Below are 25785 nucleotides of genomic sequence, written 5' to 3' on the forward strand. Positions count from 1 at the left end.
TCAGGGTTTAAGTTATTTATTTCAATACATTCTGTCTCCAAGAATTAATTAAAAGAACTATTTTGCCATAACATGCCATGAAGAACTAGCTGGGAGCATCCAAATAAGGAGTTTCTAGGGCCCATTCTCTTCGTTGTTCTGGTCAAAGTGTACACGGGCCGGGCTTCTCTCGTCCACTGATTCCTTCCAATGCAGATGTTCACATAGTCTTTCATCCCCAAAGTAAGCTAAAATGTTTGTGGAGAGGAAAAAAAAATAAATTAAATCCAAACAAAAAAGAAAGTTTCTATGGCTAGTTTATTGAAATAGTGTCATGAAACTCACTAATTAAAACTAGGAGCTTTGCTTTAAACCAAATAAGAGTAAAATCAAACCTGGTTCAGGAAAAAGTAGGAAAATCCTGGCTGAGGGCCAAGCCCCAGGTACAGGACGCAGCCCACAGAAAGGTCCTTTAACCACTCTGGCTTCATCTCCATGGTAAAGAAAAAACACCGCCCCCCCTCGCCCCCAGCCCCACTTCCCTGACAAAGAGCCTGTGCCCACACATGGGGCTGGCAGCCAGGGAAGCGCAAGCACCTCGGTAGCCACTCCATAAATACGTGTTGATCGATCGGTTAATCGAATCCTTCCGGAGCCCCCGATCGGCTGGTCTGCCGCTGAGCAGCTTGGGGACGGCCTCCCCTTCCTCACAAATAAAGGTCTGACACTCCGCAAAGGACAAATGACACCCTCAATTAGAGAGCCGAGCTCTAAATGAAGACTTCTCTGGGGTCAAATCAATTTCTGTTTTTCAAGCTTGAGGCTAAAAGAATAAGGGCCTTCCTCCCTAAAGTAAATTACACATGGCCTCCGAGTGTCATTAGCACCCTCGCAGAGAGCCCGGCCCTAATGGCCAATTGCTCTCAATCACTTCTCATCAAGCTTCTCCGAGGACGGGCTCGGGCTCGCCTTCACCGCAGCCCGGCTGCCACCCCAGCAGCCACCGAGCCATTCCCAACGCTGACCAAATCAGCCTCTGATAAGATTTTGAAATTTAAAACTCAAACTGTCACTCCTATTCTGTTATACCACCTGTACCCTCACTAGATAATTATAAAATTCTCCTTACACAGATGGATTCATTCACATGATTTTTCCTTTTTTAAAAATCATCTTAAAAAATCTATGAGGTGATATTAACAGCCCATGTAGAATTAAAATTTCTTTACAAAAAAAACACACTATTCTGACTCAGAAAATTATTTTCATGTCCCCAGGACGGGCTACAGAGAGAAAACTTTATGTGGTAAAAGCAGGGCAGTAAGGGTGGGCCATTTCTCAAGGTTTGGTCTCAAATCCCAGTCATTCTCAGTAGGTAGAGGCCCTAAGTGTATTTAGGTATTAGAATAGAACTTAAATGAACCAGTTAAAATTCTTTTGTCCTGCCATTAAGCAGCACTGACCTGTCACAGCTCCCACAGACACTTGAAGAAATAAAACCTAGTCTTAAAAAATCCATGAATGCTAAACAAAGAAAAAGATCAGGGCTTGAGGAGGGAGGGAGGAAGGGAGAAGGGGGAGGGTTCTTCGTCCTGCCGCTTGAAAATGTGATTTCTAACACTATGCTCAGTTTAATGAGATACAACCCACTGCTCTGATGTCCTGTGGAGTTTATTAAAAAGAGATTTTGCTGGTACCTGGAGACAACTAATCTTATTTCTATTTTCATTTGTAAATGGTATTAAAACCCCCTTAAAAATCCCCAAGTAATTTTGCATACTTTACTTCCCTTATTTTTTCACATGTATTAAGGTCTCCTCCTAATAGCTGTCAACCTTCAAAACCAAGATAAAGCTCAGTGAAAAGCTTTGCAAACACACAGAATGAAGACTTCTTAAGATTATTCTTCAGGTTAAGTATTTTTACGTAGGAAGGTAATCAAGTTCACTTTCATTCTTAACAGTCCCTTAGTTATCAAAATAAAAATTAAATGAATTCCGTTGTCCATTCTGAAAGCCAACGGCGAATAAGCAAAGTGGTCCCAGATGACAAAATGATTCCCATCACCTGCCAAGCAACGACCGGTGAGCTCAGCTCGGGGAGCAAAGCCTCTGAGGCTCCCTTACACCCTGAACCAAACCTTCTCCCTGAAGGTTCCCAGAAATTCCCCAAGCAGACATTTATGCTTTAGAGTAAGTGCTCCCCTCTCCCAGAACATCTCCTTAAAAACAAAATGTTTCCCAACCACAGGAGTGACCAGAAGGGCAACTGGCCCAGAGCTTGAGCAGGCAGCCTGACTTTGCCCCTTCCCCTTAAGCCTCAGCTGCTCAGAGCATCAGAAAACTTGTTCTGGGACCCTGTGGAGGGGCAGCCAAGCAGGAGAGACCCAAGCCTGGGGCACAGGGGGCGGCCTGTCCCAGCCCGGAGCCCGGGCCAGACCGGCCGCAAGGATCTCACCCAGAGAGGAGAGAAGTAGACTGAATTATTAACAGCTAATTGTTAATTAGGCATGAGGCTCAGGCGGAGCATCGTGTGAATTCTAACAAAAACATGGGGCCGGGAAAGAGGAGGAAATCAATTATTTTCCTGGCTTAGTGTTCAGTGGGCCTCCCCCAAATGTGGGACTAGCCCATGGCCCAGAAGAGCCCGAGTGCCTTCGAGGAGCCATAGGGGCCCCGGCAGCCAGGCGACCCGGGGGACTTTCCGGCCCACCCCACGCCGCCTCTCGATTGAGGGACAGATAGATCCGATCCGTGCCCAGGCAGGCCCCCGAGCGACCAAGCCCAGCGGGCCTCGGCCAGGAGCAAACAAAAGCTCACAAGTCCGTATTAACACAAAGACCACCACTGTGCTCGCCCAGGCACTTTCTTCTAAGCAAATGAGTCCGCAGATGTGCACAGACGGGGCTCCTGCCACCTCTCAGCCGTGTGAAGCAGCGGCCACTCGGGCTCGCTCCCTTCTCTCCTGGGGCGGCTGAGCCGGAGGGGGGCCCGGGGCCGGGGGGAGCCCGGGGCCATGGGGGGTTCACAGAGACTCCGTGGCCACTGACACCGGCTGCTCCGAGCACGTTTGAGTGTGACCCGGACCTCAAAGCATCAATCAACAAGATGCTTGTGATTATGCAGGAGAAGCAGAAGGCATGTCTGGGAGAAGATGGCTGGAGGCATGGGCTTCAGTGAGGGGTCTGCATACGAGCAGGGGGAGAGGGGGCCGGTGGCCGGGCCCCAAGGCCAGGTCCAGGGACTTCTGCTTTATCCCAGGAGCGACAGGGACCAGGAAGGGGGGCAGTGTCGAGGCATGGAGACCACAAGACTGCAGGAGTCAGAGGGCAAAGGGGCTCAGACCCTCTCGAATTTCTGGGCTTCAAAACAAAAGGAATCTAAAGAAAGCTGGCCAGGAGGGAGTCAGGGGACCCGGGAATGGCGCTAATTCACTGGGGGACGCCGACCACTTCAACTCATCTGTAAAATAAGCCAGGTGGGGCCGATGAGCTCTAAGAAGTCAGAGGTCACAGGCACATAAATGTGCAGATCACCCAGAAGAAATATGCAAGGGAGCAAGCACTGACTGAGCCCCACCCCCTCGGAGACCCCTCCATGAGGAAAGTGGGGAGCAACTGTCCACATGGCTCTCCACTGGAGAAAGTCACAAACCCCTGGGGGTTAGAAAGAAGCTTAAACACATTTGGCATTCCCTGCCCTCACAGAGCAAATTAAAGGAGGCCATACTGCCAGGAAGGCAATTGGGTTTGATCATTAGAAGGGCACTCACAATTGCAATGATCAGTTTTGGGGCATTTTCATTACTTCATCTTTAAAAAAAATTTTAAAAGGCGTCCCTGGGATGGCGCTCAAGGAAAGCAGAAAGGGAGGGTTACAGGGGAAAGTCTGGGGGCCATAACAATAAAGAGTTCCATAAAAATCTGTTCTTGAAAAAAGTTCTCTGGAGCTCCCAGAGAAAGAGCAAGTGTGCACGTGTGTGCAAATGGGCGTGGGCGTGTGTTAGAGGCAGCCGGGGGACGCCAAGAAATCCTCCTCCATCGAGGGGAAAGGCTGAACCCCCAGCCCCCGACATCGCAAGGAGGGTTCCCAGGGAAGGGGCCGCAGAGGGAGAAGCGGGGAGCCCCGACCCTCTCCCGATCGGCCATTATTCTCCAAGCCGGCCCACGGCCACCCGGGGAGCTCCTCAGGCCAGAGGGAGGCAGCTCATCTGGAGCCAGTTTCAGCACCTCCCATCCCCTGGGTTTGTTGGGGGGGGGCTTTTTGTCCTGTGTCAACTTTCTAATCTACAATTGGACGCCTGTGAATTTGCAAATACCGTACCTCAAAACCGTTGGCTCGGGCATTCCGGGGTCCGCACCTCTCCTGAATCCTAAAAAGAAAAAATTCCACATAAGAAGGAAAGTCATCAATTAAAACCATTTATAGCAAAGGGGTCTGAGGGAGGCCAGGTCAGCCGGACACGGAGGGTGTCCCAGGTGACCCGGGGAGAATACTTCACCCGCCCCACGCTCCGGGCATTGTGAGGGCCGCCGCACACCTGCCGTTTCCAACACTTTCTGGTCTCAGGATCCCCTTGCCCATTTAAAAATTGGGGACCCCGAAAAGCTTTTGTGGACATGGTTACAGCTCCCTATTTGCCAAATCAGAAATTAAAAGGTCACCATGATGAAAACAGTTTTGACCTTAAGAACCCCTGGAAAGGGTCCCCAGAATGCACCTGGAGAGCAGCCAGCCCAGCCGGATAAACTCAGGTCTGGCCGGTAACGCCATCTCCACAAAGTCTGCTTTTCGGGACTAGACAGCGGCCCAAGTCTCTCTGCTCTTGCGCCCCCTTGGGCCATGTCCGAGCCCCCCGGAAGTGCCTCCTCATCAGGCACTCAGTCCTCACTTCCCCAAAAGGAGAGGAAATAAAGGCGGGCTCCGTAAACTAACCCAAAGGGCAAGAAAAACGATCAGCCTATGAGCAGTGCTGCTGCCTTTGATGAGAGAGCGGGGCACAAAGGGGGGAGTCTGGCAGGGGGGAGTCTGGCAGTGACAGGGGAGTCCAGGCCTCGTGGAAGAACTAACGGAAGCGAGGGACGGTTCCCTGAGCCCGGGCCCTCCGCCGTGACCCAGGGGGGAGCCGGACCCTGACCCACACCGTCCCGGGCGGCTCCCCCAGTCACAAAGGCCCGCAGCCGGAGGCCGGGGCAGGAGGGGGCCCGCGGGGTCTGCGGCGGTAACGAGGGCGGCCTCGGCGGGGTGGAAGGCACCAAACCCTCTCCCCGAGTTCACGCCCGGGGGCTGCAGCGCCTGTTAATCAAAGCTCCCGCAAAGCTGAAGCCCAAGGCAAGCCCGGGCAGAGGGGGGGATGGGGGCAGACCAGGCCGCCCCCAGCAAGCCCAGGTCAGGCCTCAAAGGGAGGCCGCTTTGTTATTTTAATGGGGGAGGGCCCAGGGCTGGGGGGACATTCTGGGGGTGTCTCAGGGAAGCCGCCCAAGTCGGACTAAGCCCCAAGGGGTCCAGGACGCCCTTCGGGTCTGGGGCTCCCTTCCACCACAGGACTGGGCCGGGGGCTCCACGGGCCGGGACCCCCAGAGCAGGGTCAGCCTCGGGAAAAGCCTGGCAGGGCTCTGCCCCAACCCTGGGCTCCTACACTCCCATTTTACAGATGAGGAAACTGAGGCACGAGAACCAACGCCACTCAGTCTAATGCCCAGCCAGGGACCCCGGCTGCGGGGCTTAGGGGGGGCGCACCCCAGAGGCTCAGGGGCATTTTCTGGCCGTGGAGCCTCGACCTGCACCTCTGTACAATGGGACGCTGATGGCGCCGGCCTGAGGGCCAACCTCGGGGCAGGGTTAGGCGCCCATCCCTCAGGGGCTCTCAGCCTGCCTCCGCTCTGGGTTTGGGTTAGCACACAGTAGGCGCCTAATAAATGCGTGTGGTTTTTCACGTAAGCTGGCCAAAGCTGGCTTACCCACGGGGTCCTTGCAGGGGGTCTGCACGCAGTATGGTGTGTTCATCGGGGGAGGTGGGGAGGGGCTAGTGTCCGTGTAGTGTCCTTTCTTACAGTAGGCACTTAACTAATGCAGAGGGCCCCAGAGCCTCGCCCCTCCGCTAGGGCCCCGTGTGATGACGTCATCACGCTCCCGCCGCGTGCACGTCCCCGTCCGTCCTACATTTCCCCCCCCTTGTGCGCGTCCCCGCTCCGCCCGCCGCCGTCGCCGCCGCACTAACCCAGGTAAAGCACGAGGGGGATGAAGCCCCAGCGGATGGCGAACTGGCCGCCCCGGAAGAGCTGCTGCAGCCGTTGCTTGGACTCTTTGCTCAGCTTCACCATGGTGACGGCGACGGCGGCGGCGATGGCGGTGCCCCCGGCAGCTCGGACTCCCGCGGCCTCCTCCGCACGCCCCGGCCGGAAAGTGCGCGCGTCGCGCAGGCGCAGTACAGCTGCCGGCATCAGGGCGCCGCGCTTTACGACTCAGGTGTCGCGATCGGCTTCAGGACGTCGTAATTCCCTCCTCCTCTTTCCCTAGCAGCTCCCATTTCACAGATGGGCATACTGAGGTCTTTGTGGAGTTACGGGGCGGGGCGTGGAATTCTGAGCTTCGCTTTCCCCTCCCCATTTCCTGGCAGGGTGATAGGTCCTGAGAAGTCACGCGGGTTTCCTAGGGGTCACACTACGGACTTGTGGGAACTCGAGGACCCCTCAATGCCACTTCTGGCCCTGACCCCCCCAGGCAGGGGAAGCCACAGTCCCTGAGAGACTCGGTCCCCATGTGGTCTCATCCCCTACCTCACATTGGAAGTTTCCCGTGGAACCCCCTGCGTGACGTGACTTCCCCCAGGAGGGGAGCCCACCCCTCTTATAGCTCCAGCCCTAGCAAAACAGTGGTGCCTAATAAATGCTTATGGAGCTACTGGCTGGCCTCCCTAGTCATCCCAGACATTCCGGGGCGATCTCCGGAGTGCAATCACCTTCGGGCGCGGCTACCATGTATCTGTCCGCTAACGGCTACGTTGTGTCCGCTAACGGCTACAGTGTGTCTCATAACGGCTACAGGGAGTCCACTAACGGCTACAATGTGTCTGCTGCCGAAGCAACGGAACACACCCATCCCCCACCCAGAGGCCTTCCGGAGATTCCCGGGGAGGGGCCACCCTCTCCCACCGCTTCTTAACCGTGCCTCTGCCCCGCCCCCTCCCCTCCCAACACCCCAGAGCCTCTCATCCTCCCCCAGGCTTCAGCCCCGGCCCCCAGGGCTCCAAGTGGCCGCCCTTCTCCGCTGACCAACGACCCCACCTGAATCTGCGGCCCTCGCTGGTAACGGGGCGGAAGCCAGAGGCAGTGAAACTCACGATTCGCCCCAAGCTTGTAAGTTTCCCAAGCACCGGGTGTCCTTGTCGAGTTTGCCTCTTTGAGTCGGGGCTGAGGGTGGGGGGGCTCTGTGACACCCCCACACACACGCGGGAGCCTGCGGCCCCCAGAAAGCCGTATCAGAGCCCGGCCCTTCCCTTTCATTATGCGGCCCTCCTCATCGGGCCTGGTGGGCCTTGAAGGCCCTGAAAACGTGGGCTACGGTTCTGAGCAACTTGCTTGGGCTTGGTTCTCTGAGGACAGACCGAGCTTCCCCTCTCCCAAAGCCCTTCTCCTCTCTTAGGAGCCCAGCGGGAGACTTCTGGAACTGGACAAGTCCCTTCAGCTCAGTCTCAGTTTCCTCATCTGTAAAATGTGCTCTGGACGCCCTTTCCAGCTCTTAGGAGGTCTAATGTCTTATGGGAGGGGAAAGGGCCAGAGAGGTCCGGCTCCTTCACGTCTTTCCCCAAACCCTCAGATCCACTCTCAGCAAAGAGGATCTCCTCCTGCTTCCCTGGAAGCTTCAGTCAACTAATATAAAGCACCTACTGGGAGCCCAGTGCTGGCAGCTGGGGCAGGACTGAGCCTGGGGGTGGGGAGGAGTCCACAGCTTCTGCTCTGGGCCTTCCCTACCTCCTAGAGGAGGCCTGAATGCTGTTTAGACTGAAAGTCAGGAATTGATCCTGAGGCAAGCAGGGAGAAGGCCCAGAGGGATGGGCTTAGCTCCATGGTTCCCCCCTCCCCTCAGGAGGTGGTCCTAGTTATGTCAAACCCTGGAGACACCCCCCCCTCCCGGGGGTCTTAGGCAGCTTCACCTTTGGGGCCTGTCAGAAATCCCAGTCGTGTCCCTGAGGTTAACTTCCCCCCATAAAAATCTACTTATGGGCCTTCCCCGGCTGCTGCCCTTTTAGGTCAGTGAACACGCTGCCTCTGCCTTCCTTTTCTCCCAACACATGGTATCTCCTCTGACTCCCCTGTGCTTCCCAGCCCCCCTTCTCCTCCCTGCAGCTAACTTACTCCGTTGGGGAGCCGAGTCCCTCTCGGGATTTATCCTGCCAGTGAAGGGCATGACCCGACCTCTCGGGAGCTCCCTTTCTACTGCGGAATGGCGGTTCCACTGAGGAGCTTGTCTTTCATATTTACCACTCCCGGTGTATCCCTTCCTTTTGTCCATAACCTTTTCCCCAAATAAATCCACCTTTTGCCAAAGAGAACGGCCATTGTGAACCCTTCCCATGACGGAACCCCAGTTCTTGGTGCCTGCTGTCATCAGGCCCATCACCCACATCATCTAGACGGGGTTTTCTCCTCCCTCCCATCTCAGAGAAAGGAAGTCTCCTCTCCTCGTGCTGAACGCCACTCCCCCATTAGACCCTAAGCTTTTGAAGGTTGGGGGACTTGTTTTCATTTGAATTGAGAGCTGTGAAGTGAAGCAAGCCCAGATCCTGGGACTGCTGGGTCTGTGGTGCCCTGACCATCCCAGGGGAACTGTGGGGAGGACCCAGTTATTGGCTCGCTCAAGGGAGGGCTCAGGCTGGGTATATCCTAGGATCCTTTAATTCAGATGGGTTTTTGGGGGGGTGACATAAGGCTGGGCAGGCAGCTAGGTTGCACAGTAGAGCACGGACCCTGCATTCAAATTTGACCTGACACACACTAGCTGTGTGACCTCGGTCAAGTCCCTTTACTTGCCTCAGTTTCCTCACCTGTGAAAGGAGCTCTTGAAGGAAATGGCCAACCACTTCAGTGTCTTCACCAAGAAAAGCCCAAATGGGGTCACAAAAAGTTGGACACAACTTAAAGAAACCAGCTGCTTGATGTTTGTTGTTGTACGTAACTGCTCTTCATTTACTTACTGATTTCATGCCCAAAGTAAACATGCTGCACATATCATTCCGGTGTATGTTTCTAGAATGTCAGGGACAAGGGACAGACATTCGCTGACATACACCATAACCAAAAGAAGGGGGAGCGCATGGGGGCCCAGAGCTAAGCTTGATGAGTAGATCCACACTCCCTGCCCAGCTCCAGACAACAATCCTCCAGAAAGAACGGTCCCTGAGGGACAGACAGTGCTGGGTCCTCTCTCTCTTCACCAGTTCTTTGGTTCTGAGGGATTCTGTGCGAACATGGAGGAAGGGATCTCTGGCTGTCCTGAAGGGATTACACACACTGCATATTTAATGTTCGATTAAAAACAATCTTGAACTTCACTACTAACACCTAAATTTGCTCAGTGACCACTTACATGTAAATGAAGAAATTTCAATCTGAGCACTTCCGGTCTCCATGTTGTCTACAACTCCCCCTCGGAATTTTCCATCCTTATTTAATTTCCCCAGTGGAAGTGAGTGTATATTCCAACATACAGCATAGGGTTGTTTGTTTGTTTTTTCCCACCCTGCTTTCCTTTCTCTATTTCTGTGTATTCCTTATACTTATCAATTGGGAGGGACAACTAGGTGGCGCAGTGGATAGAGCACCAGCCCTGAATTCAGGAGGACCCCAGTTCCAATCTGGTCTCAGGCACTTAACACTTCCTAGCTGGGTGACCCTGGGCAAGTCACTTAACCCCAGCCTCAGGAAAAAAAAAAGAAGAAAAAAAAAAAAAGCTAGAAAAATGAATGAAAGGGCTGGGGTTTTCTCTTCCCTCCCATCTCAGAGAAAGAAAGTCTCTCCTCCTCGTGCTGAACGCCACTCCCCCATTAGATCATAAGCTTTTGAAGGTAGGGGAATTTGAATTGAGAGCTGTGAAGTGAAGCAAGCCCAGATCCTAGGACTGCTGGGTCTGTGGGGGACTTATCAATTGGGTCCCTTTACATTAGCGTATCACAATTTAAACATTCCCCTTGGTGTTGGACACATGTTAACTCTATTTCATCTAAATTCTTCATTTTGTGCCCCTTTATTAAAGGAAAGGGAAGAGAATAAACATTTATACGGCTCTGACCACCACGTCCCAGGCACTGGGCTAAGCCCATTACAAATAGCACCTTATGTGATCCTTATGACTAGCCTGCGAGATAATATTAAACATTATCCCTGGTTCACGGCTGAGGAAACTGAGACAAACAAGGGCCAGTGATTTGGCCAGAGTCGCCCGATTGGGAATTGTCCGAGGCTGGAGCTCACAGCTGCCTATGGAGGACAAGCAAGCAAAGTGCCAGAAAAGTACGATTCTGATTCTCCCTCTGCCCCCCCCAAACCATCCTCCCCCGACTCCCCCTGGATGGTGTTTCCTCCACCTTTCGTGACTGTCAATAGGAGGATTGTGCCCAGGACTGACGTCTGCTTGCTGTAATGGCATAGCTAAAGTCATTCGCCACCGCGGCCACACAATGCCCTTCACACGAGAAGCCCAGTCCACTAGTCCCCTTTGCTTTCCAGGAAAAACGTCTCCGTCTGCAAATGAATTTTTATGCTTCCTTTGGTCAGACAATGACTCCTATGTAAGTCAACGTGTTTCCCTTTTTGCCCGCCCTGCCAGGAGCGGCGAGCCAGATTTAGTGCCAACGGCCGTACCGAGTTCCTCCCCATTCCCGAGCGCATCTGCCATCTCCACTCTTCCTCCGTCCCCTCCGTTCTGGTTTCCATCTTAAATATACCATTTGGCAGCATTTTTCAGCCTTTGTAAACCACCTCGGATGCTTTGGGAGATAGGTGGGGGGCGGCAGGGCAGGGGAAGAAGTCTTGATAACCGTCATTAAATCTGGAAGTGATTTAACGTTAAAAATAAACAAACAAAACCTAAATCCCAGAGTGGAGGCTGAAAGCCCCCAGTTAGGAGGGAGGCCACTTTCGGAACTCAAGCCAGAGAAGGATATAGGTGATGGAGTGGTGAGGGGAAAGAGAGAGACCCTGTAACAGGGACAGGTCCCATGCAAAAGAATAGGAACATTAGCTTGGAGGAAAATTGATAAGACAGAAGCTAGACCTACCTATGCTAACAGTAATGCTGAGAACTCTGGGTGTGGAAATGCCCTCCTCTGCCTCACAGCAGCAGCTCCTCATTAACTAAATTACTTCTTAGATGCCTTGGGCCCAGGACCACAAGCTAGGCTATGAAAGAAGCAGGCCTCGAACCCAGGACTTCTAGTCTCTGACAAGGGCTCTCTATCCATATTGCCACTCTTTCACCATGCTACCATCTCCCCCTCTCCTCTCCTTTTTTTTTTCTTTTCTCCTCTCCTCTCTCATTCCCTTTTCTTTCTCTCTTCTCTCTCTCCTTTTATCTCACCTCTCCTTTACTCTCTTCCTCTGCTCTTAAGCTTTTTCTTCCTTTCTTCTCCCCTCTCTCTTTTCCCTTCCTCTCTTCTCCGTTCTCCTCGCCTCTCCTCTCTCCTTTTTGTCTTGTCTTCTCTCTCCCTCTCCTCGTTTCTCTCTTCCTCTCCTTGTTTCTCTCTTCCTCTCCTTATTTTCTCTCTTCCTCTCCTTTTTCTCTTCCATTTTCTTCCTCTCTTTTCTCTTTTTCTCTCCTCCTATTCCCCCTTCATCCATTCCTTTATTTGGCTATATCCTAACTCCTCCCCTTCCTGGTAACAGCTGTGGCCTGAAGCACCCCGAAGCAACATGGGCTAGCCATGGAGACTGCATTCTCCCCCCAAAGCCCATTACCTCCTTACAAAGAGAGTGCAACATGTAACAAACCCTTTATGACCCAGAATCAAGACCTGATGGCAGTTAATCTGAGCTTAGCTGTCTTATTTAGTTGAGTTGTCAAGAGGCACAAAGTTGGCAGTGCGGTACAGTGGTTAGAAAGCCAGACTAAAGCCAGGAAGGTCTGGATTCAAGTCCTTCATCAGACTTGCACTGTTTCACCATTGCAGCCTCCCAGTGCTCTAAGATTATCAAAGACAGCAGAGGGGTCCCAGGGATTTGTTCACCTAAGAGCTCCTTACACTAATGAAATCCCAAGGCCCGTCCCTCTCCTGGAGTCATCTTGTACACGGCTTGCCTCGTTCTCCCGTGCCCTTTCCCCTCCATCACATTAGTGGGATGCTCGGAGGGACACCTGGCTAGAGCCAAGTCCTAATAGATTTCATGCCCAGATCTCTCCCAGAGTCCCCCTAATCAGCCTTAGCATGTTCTCATTTCATAGTCAAATCCTCCATTGAATAGCATGCCAATCAAGAAATAACCGATTTGATAATGAATGACTTCATAGGCCGAGGGGCTAATCCCTCCAGCAAATGAGCATGAACGGCATTTGGAAATGGATTAGCTTCTGGCCGAGATGACTCTGGAGTTTGATGGCAAGACCTCCATTTGGAGATGGCCGGCAGGCAGCTGGGGCTGAGGGCTAGAGCTGAGAGACACCGACTTGGAAGGAAGCTCCACGTTCCCCAAGCCAGAAGAACAGATGAGATTTCTGCAGATTTCCCAAAGACAAAGCGTAGCAAAACGCCAGTGAGTGAAACTGAGGAGGATGCCCACATTCCTGGGACGTGAGGGGGAGCCAAGAGAGGAGACAGATGGAACGGGCAGGAAGGAAGAGAAGCGAGATCCTGGTGTGTGACCAAAGCCACCGGGAGAGAGTCGGGGGAAGGAGCCGCCGGCTCGGGGGCACTTAAGCCACGAGGGGCCGCTGGTCTCCCGTGAGAGTGACGGACAGAACATGGCCGAGTCCGGCCCGAGGGCAGAGATGCCGTGGCGAATGGGAAGAGGGGATGTGCGTTCAATAAATCTCTGTCAGTTGATGGATTCTTTGAGAGGAAACGGGCCAATATAAATGACTTTTTATATGTTTGAAGTATGTTTCGGCTGTGGATTTCGGGAATAGATGTGCCATTATATGCCCTGACAAGGCTTCCAAGAACCTGGAGCAGCTGTTGGGCTATATATACCAAGTGGGCCGGAAAAGCCAGAGGACGGAATGTTACAGGCAGTATTCCATAGCATTAGCCTAGCATTTTATGGTACATATGAGTCATGGCTGCGCTGTATGGAGATTAAGCAGAAGTCCAAGATCTTGCCATCAGACAAACACTGTTTTTCTTTATTCTCCAGGCAGCCATTTTAGAAGGTCATTTCTCCAGTGGAATATTCTGACCTCTACTTTCTAATATTTGAACCCCTTCCCCAATCTACTGGATCAACTTCTCTGCCCCTTGATACCCAGCCACACGAGGGCATTTCCTAGACTATAGAAACCACGTCGTGGTGCTTGTCCAAAGAAAGAGCAATGTTATCCACACAGCCAGTAACGGCAACGGTGGGGTATTTTCCATCTGTCCCTGTGTGGACATTCCAGAATTGATCGCATAAATGGTTTATCCTTTGGAAACACTTGTGGTATCTCTCCCAAGTTAAAATAAACAGACATATTTGCATTTAAAAACTCACCTTCTTAAACTTAGGAGCAGAAGAAAATGTCCCTTCACTCCTCCGTAGTTTCTGCTCCTTTCCCCCTGAGTGGACGACACCTCTTCCTCTCCGAGCTAGTGCAGACCTGCCAGTGTCTGTGGCCTGTATCCCTTCCCAGCCTAGAAGAAGCCATCACTGCTGCCATCTGTTATCTGATTGATGGTTTCCTCCTGGAACCTGTCTTGAGGAGCCAGCCCAAGCTTACTCTTCCCTCTTCTCCTAGCTCCACTCCCGTTCTTCATCATGCACACGGACCCTCTTCTCCATTCCCCTTTCAGGTCCCTTTGGTACCTGTTTCCCCATTAGAATGTGAGTTCATCTGTAGCCCAAAGGGTCCTGCATGTCCTGAAGGGCCTCAAGATGTGGAGAAGGACAAGGTTGGAGATTGGGAGCTGACCCCTCAGGGACAGAGAGACCTGCAAAGAATTGCCAGACAGCTGCTGACAAGAAACATCAGGACAAACCACACCAGAGTCATTATTAAATTGGCTTCTTGGTGGGGCAGGGGGAGAAGAAATGTAAGCCCCTTGAGGGCAGGAATTGTCTTTCATTTTACTGGAATTTGTCTTCCCAAAACTTAGTACAGTATTTGTGCATAGAGTCCATGCTTAATAAATGCTTGTTAACTTGGAAAATCATGTTTTCTTTCCCCAACAGTCCAGGAACATTTTAAACATATTTTTCCCCATGACTTTCAGATTGTGAGATGATTTCTTCAGGTTTTCAGGCAGGTTTTCTATGTTTTAAAAAATATATAGGTATATATGTGTATGTATTTATATATAATACATTATATCTCTGTTTATATAGCATATAGACATAATATTTTCTCTCCCTTCCCTAACTTTTTAACATTTTTATTTAAAGTTTTGAGTTCCAAATTCTATCCCTCCCTCCCTCTTTCTTCTCCTTACTCCTAGAGTTCATGAGCAATCAGATATATGTCATACATGTACGATTAGGTAAAGCATTTCCATGCAATTCATTTTTTATAAGAAGCTTCAAGTGAAAGGAAAAGAAAGTGAAAAATAACACGCTTCAGTTTGTATTCAATCAATATCAATTCTTTCATTGGAGGCAGAGAGTGGGCTTCATCATTATCCTTTGGGATTGTCTTGGATCATTGCGTTGTAATTCTTCATCAAACAGTATTGTTGTTACTGTATACAACATGCTCTTGGTTCTGTTCAATTTAACTATTCCTCAGTTCATGCAAGTCCAGCTTTTTCTGAAATCATCATGCTCATCATCTCTTATAGAATAATATTTCATTACAATCCTGTACCACAACTTTTCAGCCCTTCTCCAAACCATTCCTTTGATTTCCAATTCTTAACCACCACAAAGATAGCTGCTGTAAATATTTTTGTACCAAGAGGTCCTTTTCCTTTTGTTGGATGTCCAGTGATGTTGCTGGATCAGAGGATATACGTGGTTTTATAAACCTTTGGACACAGAACCAAAATTCTCTCCAGAATGATTGGCTCAGTTCACAACTCCACCAATAGTGTATGTGTCTGCATGAGTGTCGTCTCCCCACATCCAATTCACACATCCCCTCCAATATTTTCCTTCGTTGTCATCTTAGCCACTCTGATAAATATGAGGTGGTACCTTATGGTTGTTTTAGTTTGCATTTTTCTGATCAATAAGGATTTAGAGTATTTTCTTATATGACTATATAGACAACTTTGATTTCTTCATCTGAAAACTGCCTGTTGATCAAATGGGAAATGACTTACATTTTTATAACTTAGTTCTAAATAAGGGCATTATCAGAGATACTTGTTGCAAAGATTCCCGCCCCCCCCCTCACTTTTCTACTTTCATTATAAGTTTGGTTGCATTGGTTTTGTTTGTGCAAAAACTTTTTAATGTTATAGAATCAAAATTATGTTTTACATCTGGTAATGCTCTTTATCTTCTCTAATGTACTTCCCTTCTCCATAAATCTGATAAATTATCTTGTGCTCTTTTAATTTGCTTATGGTATTAACTCTTTATGTGTAAATCTATATATTTATATTTTCTACAACTGAACCAAGGATACACAGAAAATGCAGAAAAAGTCATGCTACCTAAAAGAATTAGACAGTGGAAATCTTCTCTATTTGGAGTCAGGGGTCCTGGGGTTGGTTCTTGTTTCTATCACTTATACTGGGCAAGTCTCTGAACCTCTGGGAACCTTAGTTTCCTCATCCTCCAATGGAGTTTAATCCTCCACACCCTTTCTGCTCTGATCTTGGAGGAGGTCAATGTATTTCTTGAGCTGGGAGGGAGAAAATACCGCTTCCCTGTGACTACCAGGATAGTCTAGGTGCATTGAGGCACTTCAGGAGCTATTGAATCAGGAAGGCTCAGACTATTTCTATCAGTGGGAATACCAGTGGTAGAATTTAAATCTCCTGAGAGCAAAAAACTTTTGTTTATGGTTTTTCAAGCCCGGGGCCTGGCACACAGCAGTCCCTTTAACGTTCTTGTACTGAACTGAATTCTGATGCATGAGGAAAGCCAGTACTTGACCAAACACTATTTCCCGGCTCTTCCGGAGAAGACAGGCTGATTCAAACAAGCCTCTTCACCTGGAAAACAGCCTCGTGACATAAATGCCAATACCACCCACAGCAAAGGGCTCCTTTTCATCATCCATATTGTTGACACTAACCAACAACCTCCTGTGGTTACATGAGAATTTGCACCAAACCATAAAAAGTAAATAAGTCTGCATCTGATTGCAATTTCCCTCAAGCAGGCCTTCTCCGCCCAGCTTCACATCCTAACAAACCGTGTGACTTTGGGCACAGTCACTTAACCTGTTTATCTCAACTGTAAAATGGGAATATTAATAGCACTTACTTCCCGGGGTGGTGGTGAGATCTGATAATATTTATAAAGCGCTTAGGAGAGTGACTGGCACATAGTAAGCAGTAAATAATATAAATATAAATATGATATAATAAATAAAATAAATATAAATGCTTATTATTATTATTAGTGTGGTGGTTCCCTTTGGCAGTCTGAGAAGCCAACGGAGCCCTTTTCAGAATGTAAAATAAAATACAGAGGATTACAAAGAAAACCAGTTATATTGAGCCATGGATTATCAAAATATCTGTTTAAAAAACAAAACAAAACCTGGATTGAAATGAAGCTCCTGGAAGCTTGGGCAGCCACATGGTGGTGACTAATGTGGCAGCTGGAAAGGAGAGGGGAAGAGGGGAGACATGATTGGGAAGCAAGCCGGATCAGCCACCTGCTTTCTGAGGCCTTAAGCCCCTTTCCTAATTTCCCACTTGTTATTTCTCTTTCCCTCTTCAAAGTGTAGGCTCAGAAACTTAGGGCAAGGGCTCCATTGGTCAGCCGGTCATCTTACAGATGAGGAAACTGAGTCCCAGGGAGCACATGGCTCAGTCCCGCCAGAGCAGAAATGGCTTCTTTGGTTTAATCGAATTTGTATTTGTTATTTACTGAGCCTTCAGTAGCGGACCCTCGCTAAGAATGCTTGCTGCATTTCACTGAGTTGTTGGAATTGAAATGGCTCCGGGACAAGAAGGCTTTTGCTGGCGGGCCCAGAAACCTGGTCACCCCCGAACCCTGGCCAGCTGTCCCCTTCGCGCTGGGAGTGACTCCCTTTCCCGGGAGAAGTTGGGAGAGAAGGGGTGTGAAACTGGAAGGCCGGGCCGGCCCTAGAAATGGAGAGCTAGCCACCCCACCCCCCCCCCTCTGCGCGCTGCCTCAGCCTCAGCCACTGCTCAGGAGCTGGGGGTGCGGGCTCAGCCCCGCACAGGGTGGGCCACCCCGGGGAACCGCCTCCCTCCCCTCCCCCCAGAAGGGCTGGAGCTGGCTGCCCTCTGTGGCTCTTGGGGCCCTGAGAGAGAGCTCCCCACAACCGCGGGGCCCCACTAGGGGAGATGGGAGCCACACCCATCTCAGGCCGGCGGCAGCGGGTGAAGGCTGGCGGCCGGGAGGCTCGGAGGTGTCATTGAAGGCCAAGGCCGGCAGGGGGCAAGCGAGAGCCAGTTTTGGGAGCTCCAGGCGGGCCGGGCGGACTGCGGCTTTGGAAAGTCAGCCCAAAGTCCCGGGGGCCAGGGCGGGGAGCTTGGGCCGGCGGCCGAGGGGCGGGGGGCCCTTGGGGGCGGAGCTGGGGTGGGGGGAAGCTTCCGCTGGGCCCCGCCCGGGCGCCTCTGCAGCTCTGGGCCAGATGCGCGCAGCTGGCGACTCTGGGCACCCTGGCGCGCCTGGGCACACGGCCACCAAGTCTCCAAGGCACCGGACGTTTTTCAGGGGCAGGCTCTGGGCGGGCGGGGGGGGGGGCATCCAGGGGCCCCCGGCCCCCTTCCCGCGCTGAGTCTCATTGGTGAGTAACTGGGCTCAGCCCTCCTGTCCCAAGTCCCTCCAGCCTCCCTCCTGCCGTCCCTGCACTCCTGGTGAACCGGGCCCCTTCCTGGGAACTTAAGTGGGCTTAGCCCCGGCAGGGCTCAGAATTGGGGGGAAAGTGGCCCCCGCCTGGCCCTGTCAGCCCCAGGCCCTGGGAGCCTAACCTGGGAGGAGCCCACAAATGTGGGGCCCCAGAAAACTGCTCCTCTCCTCCCTTCCCAAGGAAGGAGGCCATGTGGTGCTCTGAGCCCCCAGCCCCTTTATCATGAAAGGAGGCCACGTGGTGGGGATCTGAGCCCCAGCCCCTTCCCAAGGAAGAAGGCCACGTGGGGGGGGGCCATGTGGCACCCTGTCCCCCTATCCCTTTTACCAAGGAAGGAGGCCACATGTGGGGGGAGTCTGAGCCCCATCCCCTTTAGGGAGGAAGGAGGCCATGTGGGCTCCGGGTTTCTTGCCCACTTTCTCTAAAGAGGAGGCTGCATAGTGACTGAGCCTCAGCCCCCCATCCTTTTCCCCAAGGAGTGGAGTCACACATGGTGCCCCCGACTCCTAACTCCTTTACTCAGGAGAGGAGTCACATGGTGCTGTCTTTCCTTCCCATCCCTGAGAACCCACGTGGTAACAGAAGCCCCTTTCCCCAGGCCCCACGTTCTAGCTCCAGGCCATTTCTACCAAAACCTGGCTACAAGAGGGAAGTGCTTTCTTCCAAATCCACCTGGTTCTTGGGCTCAAAGACCTTAGCCCTCACCTCTTCCTCCCCAAGAGACCCAGATGGTCCCAGAAGCCCTTTTCTCCTACTCAGCCCAGCTCAGTGGGCCTTGGGTTCTGGCACACAGGATCTCCTCGTGTCCCTTTGGGAGGAAAGAAGCCCTAGATTTGGGCCTTCCAGAGTCTAAAACAGCGTCCCAACTTGCCCAGCTCCCATTTCCAGATGAGACTTGAATGTCTCCTCCTCCCCCCATTTTAAAGGCAGCTTAATTACCCCTTTTCTGAGTCATGATTTTTCTAGGTTTTTGTCTGTTCTCCCCAAGTAGATACCAGCACTCCAGAAAGGTGTCTCCCTCTCTCTCTCTGACTGGACAGCTGATCTCTGAAAATAGCTGCACTGTGTTCCAAGGACATGCAAGCCAGAAGGGGACCTGTGATTTCCCAAGTGCTCCCAGGAGCACCTTCTACCCCTGCAGCATAGTCTTAGCCAAGGCTGCCTGGGGCTGGAGCACAATGAGTTTAATTGGCTTCCTTTTCTAGACCTCAGTTTCCTTATCTGTAAAACTAGAGGCTTGTGCTTAGGTGACCTCAGAGATACTTTCTAGCTCTAAAGGCTGTGATCTTAAGAAGGAATAGACAGGATAAATGGATCATGAAATGGAAGGAGCCCTAGGTCTGGATCCCACCTCTCCTTCAATTGAACTTTGGGTAGTCTGCACCTGGTATCTGGGCTTGCTGCTGCCCCTTGAGAACCCGAAGAACACCCCAAATCTCAGAAGTTGGAGAACAGAGTTTGAGCTCAGCTAAAACTTTACAGTGCCCACCCAGGGCCCTTGATTCTCTTGTCTAAAAAGGAGTGGGAGGAAATGCCCTCTATGGTCACTCCTGGTCCTAAATTCTATGATCCTGAAATCCATTTTGCCAAATCTTTCAAACCATTTTCCCGTGCGTCAAGTCCAGCCTTGAATAATAGAGATAATTACACCCCCACTTTGGGGCTGGGAGGGTAAAAGACCCGTTGATTGGAGCAGCATTCAGCTTGAGAAGAAAAGGTCCTTACAAACAACAGGCAGCTGATTTCTCCTACACAGTCACTTCCAGCCTGTTTGCTATTGTGTAGTTTGGTTAAATGGGGGTCTGGGAGTGAATGCCCCCTGCTAGAGCTCTTAAGCACAAACTCTTTAAGCAGCGAGGGAGAGAAAGAGAGAGGTGTGTGTTAGAAACTCGAGCAAAGGGAAATCATGAAGCAGTCATTTTCTGGTCAGCATGGTGGCCAGGCCTGCTGGGATGCTGGACAGAGTGATGTTGGAGGAAGTTGTGTCCTGGAAACTGACTGTTGAGCTAAGGCTTGGGACGCCCATGGCAACAGCATCTGACTTCTCCCGAATCGTGCCCCTACATGTGCCCGTGGCCCATTGGATGCTGTCCAAGAGGGCCCCTGTGAGATCCTTGGCTTCTTAACCTGGGACCCCCAGACTGGATTTCAAGGGTTCCGTGAATTTGGAAGGGTAAACAAAATTACATTTCTATTTTCCCTAATCTGAATTGAATGTTTCCTTCAGTTATGAACTTTAAACATTTGAGAAGGGGTCTCTAATCTTCACCAGACTGCCCAAAGAATGGGATGGATAGGGGATCTATGAGTCAAAAAGGTCTTTAAAAGGCCTGCTTCAATCCAATTCTTCATTTTACAGAAATGACCTGAAAAAAGATGATTTCATTATCAAATGTTCTCATGAAATATGAGTTCTAGAAGGTCAGGGTTAGCCCAGTATAAAGATAGCCCACTGCAAGGTTAGCCCAGTATAGTTAGCCTAGTACAAGGATAGCCCAGTGCAAAGTTAGCCCAGAGAAGGTTTAGCTTATTCCAAGTATAGCCCAGTTCAAGGTTAGCCCCGTGTAGGGTTAGCCTAGTACAAGGATAGCCCAGTTCAAGGTTAGCCCCGTGTAGGGTTAGCTTAGTATAAGGTTATCTCAGTGTAGGGTTAGCTTAGTCCAAGTATAGCCCAGTTCAAGGTTATCTCAGTGTAGGGTTAGCCTAGTACAAGATAGCCCAGTGCAAAGTTAGCCCAGAGAAGGGTTAGCTTAGTCCAAGTATAGCCCACTTCAAGGTTAGGCCAGTGTAGGGTTAGCCTAGTACAAGGATAGCTCAGTGCAAGGTTAGCCCAGAGAAGGGTTAGTTTAGTACAAGGTTAACCCAGTGCAGTTAGAGCAGAAAAAGCACAGATTTTGAATCTGGGGCTCTGTTAATAGGTTTGAAAAACCATCATTCCCTCATGCTTTAAGGCCACAACCAAAAGAGGGCCTCTATTCAGATCTGTGCCCTTTGACTATACAGTTTCTTCTATAATAGAGTAGTCTTCAGGGGATTCCATATTAGGGAGATAACGCTAGAGGAATCTGAGTCTGGTCAGCAGGCCAGCCCCCTGCTCAGGAGCCTCCTGAGGTCGGCGATCTGCCATGGAAAGGCAGGCCCTTACTAACTCCCTTCCCTGAGCTAAATGGACATGCCCAGAGCTTCAAGGGGAATCAGTACTTCAGAATTTTTTAAATCTTCTTGGAGGAGGGGGAGAATAAGTCTCCTGAGCTAAGGGCATACAGGCTGGAATGCAGTGCCTCTGCCCTCAGGGAACTTCCCTTCTATGGGGAAATAGCCACGGGGACTAAGGGAAATGTTAAGATTTTTCCTTGGGGGTGGAGGAGAGCTGCAAGGTAAAAGGACTTAGAGTTAAGGGAGGAGATGTGGAATTCCACCTCTGCCCCTTCTGACCTCCATGACCTTCTTTGGACCTCGTCTTTCTCTTCTGTGAAATGGGAGAATTCCCTGAATCAGTAGATTACAAGATCCTGTCTTTTGCTTTTTTATTAAATACCTACCATAAGCCAAACCCTGACTGGAAATACCAAAACAAGGGGCCTAGATCCTAAAGTTCATTTTATTCTAAGCTTAACAAATAGCAGACAGATGGGCAGCTCTGTGTAATGGAACAGAAAGGGGACTGTCCGTGAAACCAGATATTTGTTATGTTCAGTTTGCTTTTCTTTGAAATACACCAGAAGTTTAGCCTGAAGCTTTGAAAGTTGAAGGAACTCGGTGTCTCATGGGGGAGATGTCCATAGACAAGAATGGCAGCCAGGCAAAGGCAGGGGCGTTTGGTTTGGGAAATTCCAGGGCTAGTCCCGGAGTCCTGGGGCGCTGGGGAGACAAAAGGTAATCTGAGTTTGATTAGGTGGTTGGTAGGGTGACTGTAGCAGGAATCCCTCTGGAGAGGGGACCGACAGGGCTGAGGAAGTCCTGATGATGAAGAGAGCGGATTGATAGGGCTGAGGAAGTCTTGATGAAGAGAGAGGACTGATAGGGCTGAGGCATCTTTGACAAGATGGAGAGCAGAATAGTAGGGCCAAGGTAGTCTTGATGATGAAGAGAGTGGACTGATAGGGCCAGGATGGCTTTGACAAGATGGAGAGTGGAACTGATAGGGCCGGGGTGACCTTGCTGATGTAGAGAGCGGAGTAGGGCTGGAGTGGTCTGGACTTGGTGACCTCTCTTTACCCATCTAAGGCCCAGCTTGGAGCCCGAGTGCTGCATCAAAAGTCCTCGTGGGGAGTCTGAATTAGTGTTTGGGCTGCCCCTGTTAAGACTGCCAGCAGCCAGAAGGTCTCCACAGTCCTGGAAGCCCAGGAAAAGCTAGACTAATTTTGGTCATCGAATATCTCCCGCCTGACTTCCTGCATTCACACATGAACAAAAGCATAAAGTTGTTTATTTTCTTCTTTTTGTTCCAGGGTCCGTGAGGAAAACAAGGCAGGCTTATGGTGAATTTCCAGTCATTTCAGGTACGGGGCAACGGCGTGTAATTTAACCCGGGTTGGAAGGGGAATCAAATACTTGGCCGAGGATGAAAACCACAGTCTGATTGGGCATAGCTCATGCGCTCTGATGGGTTAAAGGATTTACCTGAGGCCACATGAACATTCTTCTAGATATTTAAGATGTTGGGAAAATGAGAAAATCTGCTTGGCAGGGGGAATCATTGTAGCACAAAAGCTGCCTACAACTGAACAGTGATGGTTCTCATTAAAAAAAATAAAAAGAAAAGCTCATTAGAGCATCATTTCCCACCTCCATCAGATGTTCTGAAAATGTGAATTTCCAGGTAAAAAACTTAGTACTTTTAGTGTCAATGCTTGGTGCTTTTTTCTAATCTTTTCAGAATTGTAGACCATTCTCCTGACAGAATAAGTAGAGTATTAGGAGAATGACTACCTTTTCTTGAAGATTGATTGTTATGATCAGTTGCTGGGGCTGTGACATGCAGTGATGCTGTGTTCTCAAGGATTACTGAAGTTTGTAGAACTTGGGCCTCTTCACTAAAGGAGCCTCAGGCCTTTCTGGTGATTCTTGTTTTTTATGCTTTATCTACAAAAAATCTTGTATATGATGAGATATTTATGCCCAGTGCTAAGTCAGGTGAGCGAATGTGCTTCTTTTCCCAGTGACTACTTGTTTCCTGGGGTCTGAGTCCCTGGAAAGCCCCACATCTCCCCTTGTAAGCAGTTTTCCTTAGCCTTTCCTGCGGGTGACCCTTGACTTCTTGGCTATAAGATGGCAGCCTGGAGGCCCAGGTCATTACCAAATGGTGGCCCTCAAATTAAATGGGCCCTGAGAGGGACAGGGTAGAACCAAGGGCCTTCTAGGGGGAGATAGTCATGGAGACTAAGGGAAATATCAAGATTTTTCCTTGGGGGTGGAGATTTGGTCATTGAATATCTCCCACCTGCCTTCCTGCAAAGGCCAAGGTTTTATCACCAAACTCATGCTGAGCTTGGTTTTGGGACATTCCAGCCCATGGCCTTTACTGAAGGTTCTCATTGCCAGAAACTCAATGGCCAAGATAAGTGAGTCCTCCCCCCCCCCAGGAAGATCTGGAGAAATAGGGGAAAGCAGCCCCCCTCTGCCTTAAGTTTGCAGGATGTTTTTATGCTACAACTTGAATACAAGGATAGGGTGATGAGTTTGGAAGGAAACCCCCAGAAGTCATTAAATGTTATTGAATCCCTTTATCTGAAACAACCAATCAAGCAGAGACCCATAGAGAATTTCACCTGCCCCCTGTGATTACCACTCATCACTCATTTCCATAGACCCAAAAGATAACGAATGACATTTTTCCTTTGCCAGCTCTGGACCTTGGATGAGAGAGAAGCAGTGAAAGCTTGTCATCGTGAGCAAGATCCCCAGACAACGAGTTGGTGGCCGCCGAAGGGCTTCCGGGAGCCTGGGAGGAGAGAAAGCGGAGACGAGTTTGTGGCTCTTGAGGCGAAGTGACAACAAGGTCAAGGTCTCTGGGTAACCATGGCAGAACTGGGTTGGGACCTGCCATTCCCTTACTGTACCCTTTACCATTCACTGTGAGGTTCTTACTTGGGAGGGAGTCTTTCCTTGGGGAATTTGAGGTACCCTCTGCAATTCCAGTTAGGAAAGCAAGGCCACGGCATCCTTAAAAAGCCCAAGATGGCAGACCCAAGTATGGCACCAGTCCCATGTCCCAGCTTCCTTCAGGACTGAGCCACAAGAAGTCTTAGGGGCCTGAAGTGAAGGGTGTGTCCCTGGGCGAGGTCACCCCTGGTGTAGCTGGAAATCGGTCCAGAGGCCTTTTGCCTGGAGTCCTGTATTCTTTCTCCTCTGAAACAGATTTCAGCTGCCACCAAGCCCACAGCACATCCTGCCTTGTGAACATGGCTGTGGCCAGATGCACCCTCAGTTCTGGGGCAGCCCCCAGCTTAGTGAGAACCTTTAAGGCTGGTTCTTGTCTATTCCGTTTCTCACAGGTCCCTTGCTCTGATTTTCTGAAACGCTCTGGGCACGTGCAGATTCTAGAGCTAAATGAGTCTTTTCTCTGCCCAGGGTGGGAGGGTGGAGAGGGGTAAAGAGAAGATGTGGGCCCCTTCCAGGAGAGGGGAAGATCCTTGAGGGCAGGCCCGCTTGACTGGGCCTGAGCAAAGTGCTTCGCACATTGTAGACGCTCAGTGAATGTTGGATCCGGAATTCCGAGCCGGATGTCTTGGCAAAGGCAGGGAATTCAGTCAGGCAACCCCTGAATTCAGCCTTGGCCAGGTCACTGGCTGCGACCTTGGCCACAGCCCTCCTAGCCACAGGCCTGCTTCCTGACCATGCTCCATCCCAACTAAAACTAAACTTTGCATTTACTTTGTATCCAACCACTTTTCTTCCTTGCTATAGAGTAAACTCCTTAGAACTGTTGGGTGGGGGGAGGGGGTGTTATGTCTTTGTGCCTGATGAAGGGAGGTGTTCAATAAAGGCTCAATGATTGGTTGGCTGACCCCGAGTCTTGGCTTCCTCATTTGTAAGGTTGGGGAAGAGGGAATGGGGGCGGTGGTCTGGAAGGTGTTTTCAGGGTCCTTGAGAAGGGAAGGAAACAATTCAAGAACTTGCTTCTAACTTCCATCCACAATTTCAAAGTTTGGAATCAGTGGCAAATATCCCACATGGGCAGAAATTCTCAGCCTTGCCCATGTGGCTGACATCTCCCCACATGGGCGTTTTCACTGGCACTGCAGCCCAGCAGAATCGGGGCAGCTCTGACCAACCCAAAGAGCCAGAGCTGGGCTGATGGTAAGGCACAGACCAGGGAGAAGAGAACAGAACGTAAGCTCCCTGGAGGCAGGCACTGGTTCATTTTTGCCTGACACAGAGGAAGGCTGGGTCTGGGTCCTAGATTGTACTGAAAGATGGGCAATTCCCTCTGCCAGTGCAAGCTGACACCCCGGTAACTTAGAGGCTAAAGAGAAGCCTGGGAGAGCCAAGAGTCAGTATCCATCCAGTCAGTGTCTGTCAGGGGCAGAATCTGAACCCAGGTTTCCTTGGCCTTGAGGTCGGCTCTCTCCACTAAACCATGTCTAATCAATAAATGCTAATTTTTTACTGAAGCCTTTTATTTTCAAAACATGTATGGATAATTTTCAACATTCACCCTTGCAAAACCTTGGGTTCCAAA

General features: G+C 50.5%; 1 protein-coding gene, 2 long non-coding RNA genes and 1 other non-coding gene across 4 annotated transcripts; 3 read left to right on the plus strand and 1 right to left on the minus strand.

Annotated features, from left to right (window-relative positions):
* TOMM7 (translocase of outer mitochondrial membrane 7) lies at positions 1-6391 on the minus strand. The gene is made up of 3 exons (XM_074267438.1): positions 6199-6391; positions 4302-4350; positions 1-227 (listed from the first exon to the last, which is right to left on the minus strand). The coding sequence occupies exons 1-3, from the start codon at positions 6299-6301 to the stop codon at positions 212-214; spliced, it is 168 nt and encodes a 55-aa protein (XP_074123539.1). The 5' UTR covers positions 6302-6391; the 3' UTR covers positions 1-211.
* Positions 6392-25110, plus strand: LOC141542831 (uncharacterized). The gene is made up of 3 exons (XR_012482257.1): positions 6392-7336; positions 22553-22603; positions 23949-25110. It is a non-coding gene; the product is annotated as an uncharacterized LOC141542831 (long non-coding RNA).
* On the plus strand, positions 20284-21791 carry LOC141542832 (uncharacterized). The gene is made up of 2 exons (XR_012482258.1): positions 20284-20734; positions 20783-21791. It is a non-coding gene; the product is annotated as an uncharacterized LOC141542832 (long non-coding RNA).
* On the plus strand, positions 22657-22733 carry LOC141545258 (small nucleolar RNA SNORD93). The gene has a single exon (XR_012482944.1). It is a non-coding gene; the product is annotated as a small nucleolar RNA SNORD93 (small nucleolar RNA).
* Positions 25111-25785: the final 675 nt, after the last annotated feature.

Source organism: Sminthopsis crassicaudata, chromosome 5 (genome assembly GCF_048593235.1).
Source record: "Sminthopsis crassicaudata isolate SCR6 chromosome 5, ASM4859323v1, whole genome shotgun sequence".
In the NCBI taxonomy this organism is placed as follows: Eukaryota; Metazoa; Chordata; class Mammalia; order Dasyuromorphia; family Dasyuridae; genus Sminthopsis; species Sminthopsis crassicaudata.

Excerpts from the sequence above, each read along its gene's own strand:
- TOMM7 (XM_074267438.1), bottom strand. The coding sequence starts at position 6,301 with ATGGTGAAGCTGAGCAAAGAGTCCAAGCAACGGCTGCAGCAGCTCTTC. Across the intron at positions 4,351-6,198 it reads CCCCCTCGTGCTTTACCTGG|GATTCAGGAGAGGTGCGGAC; the intron begins GTTAGTGCGGCG and ends TTTTCTTTTTAG.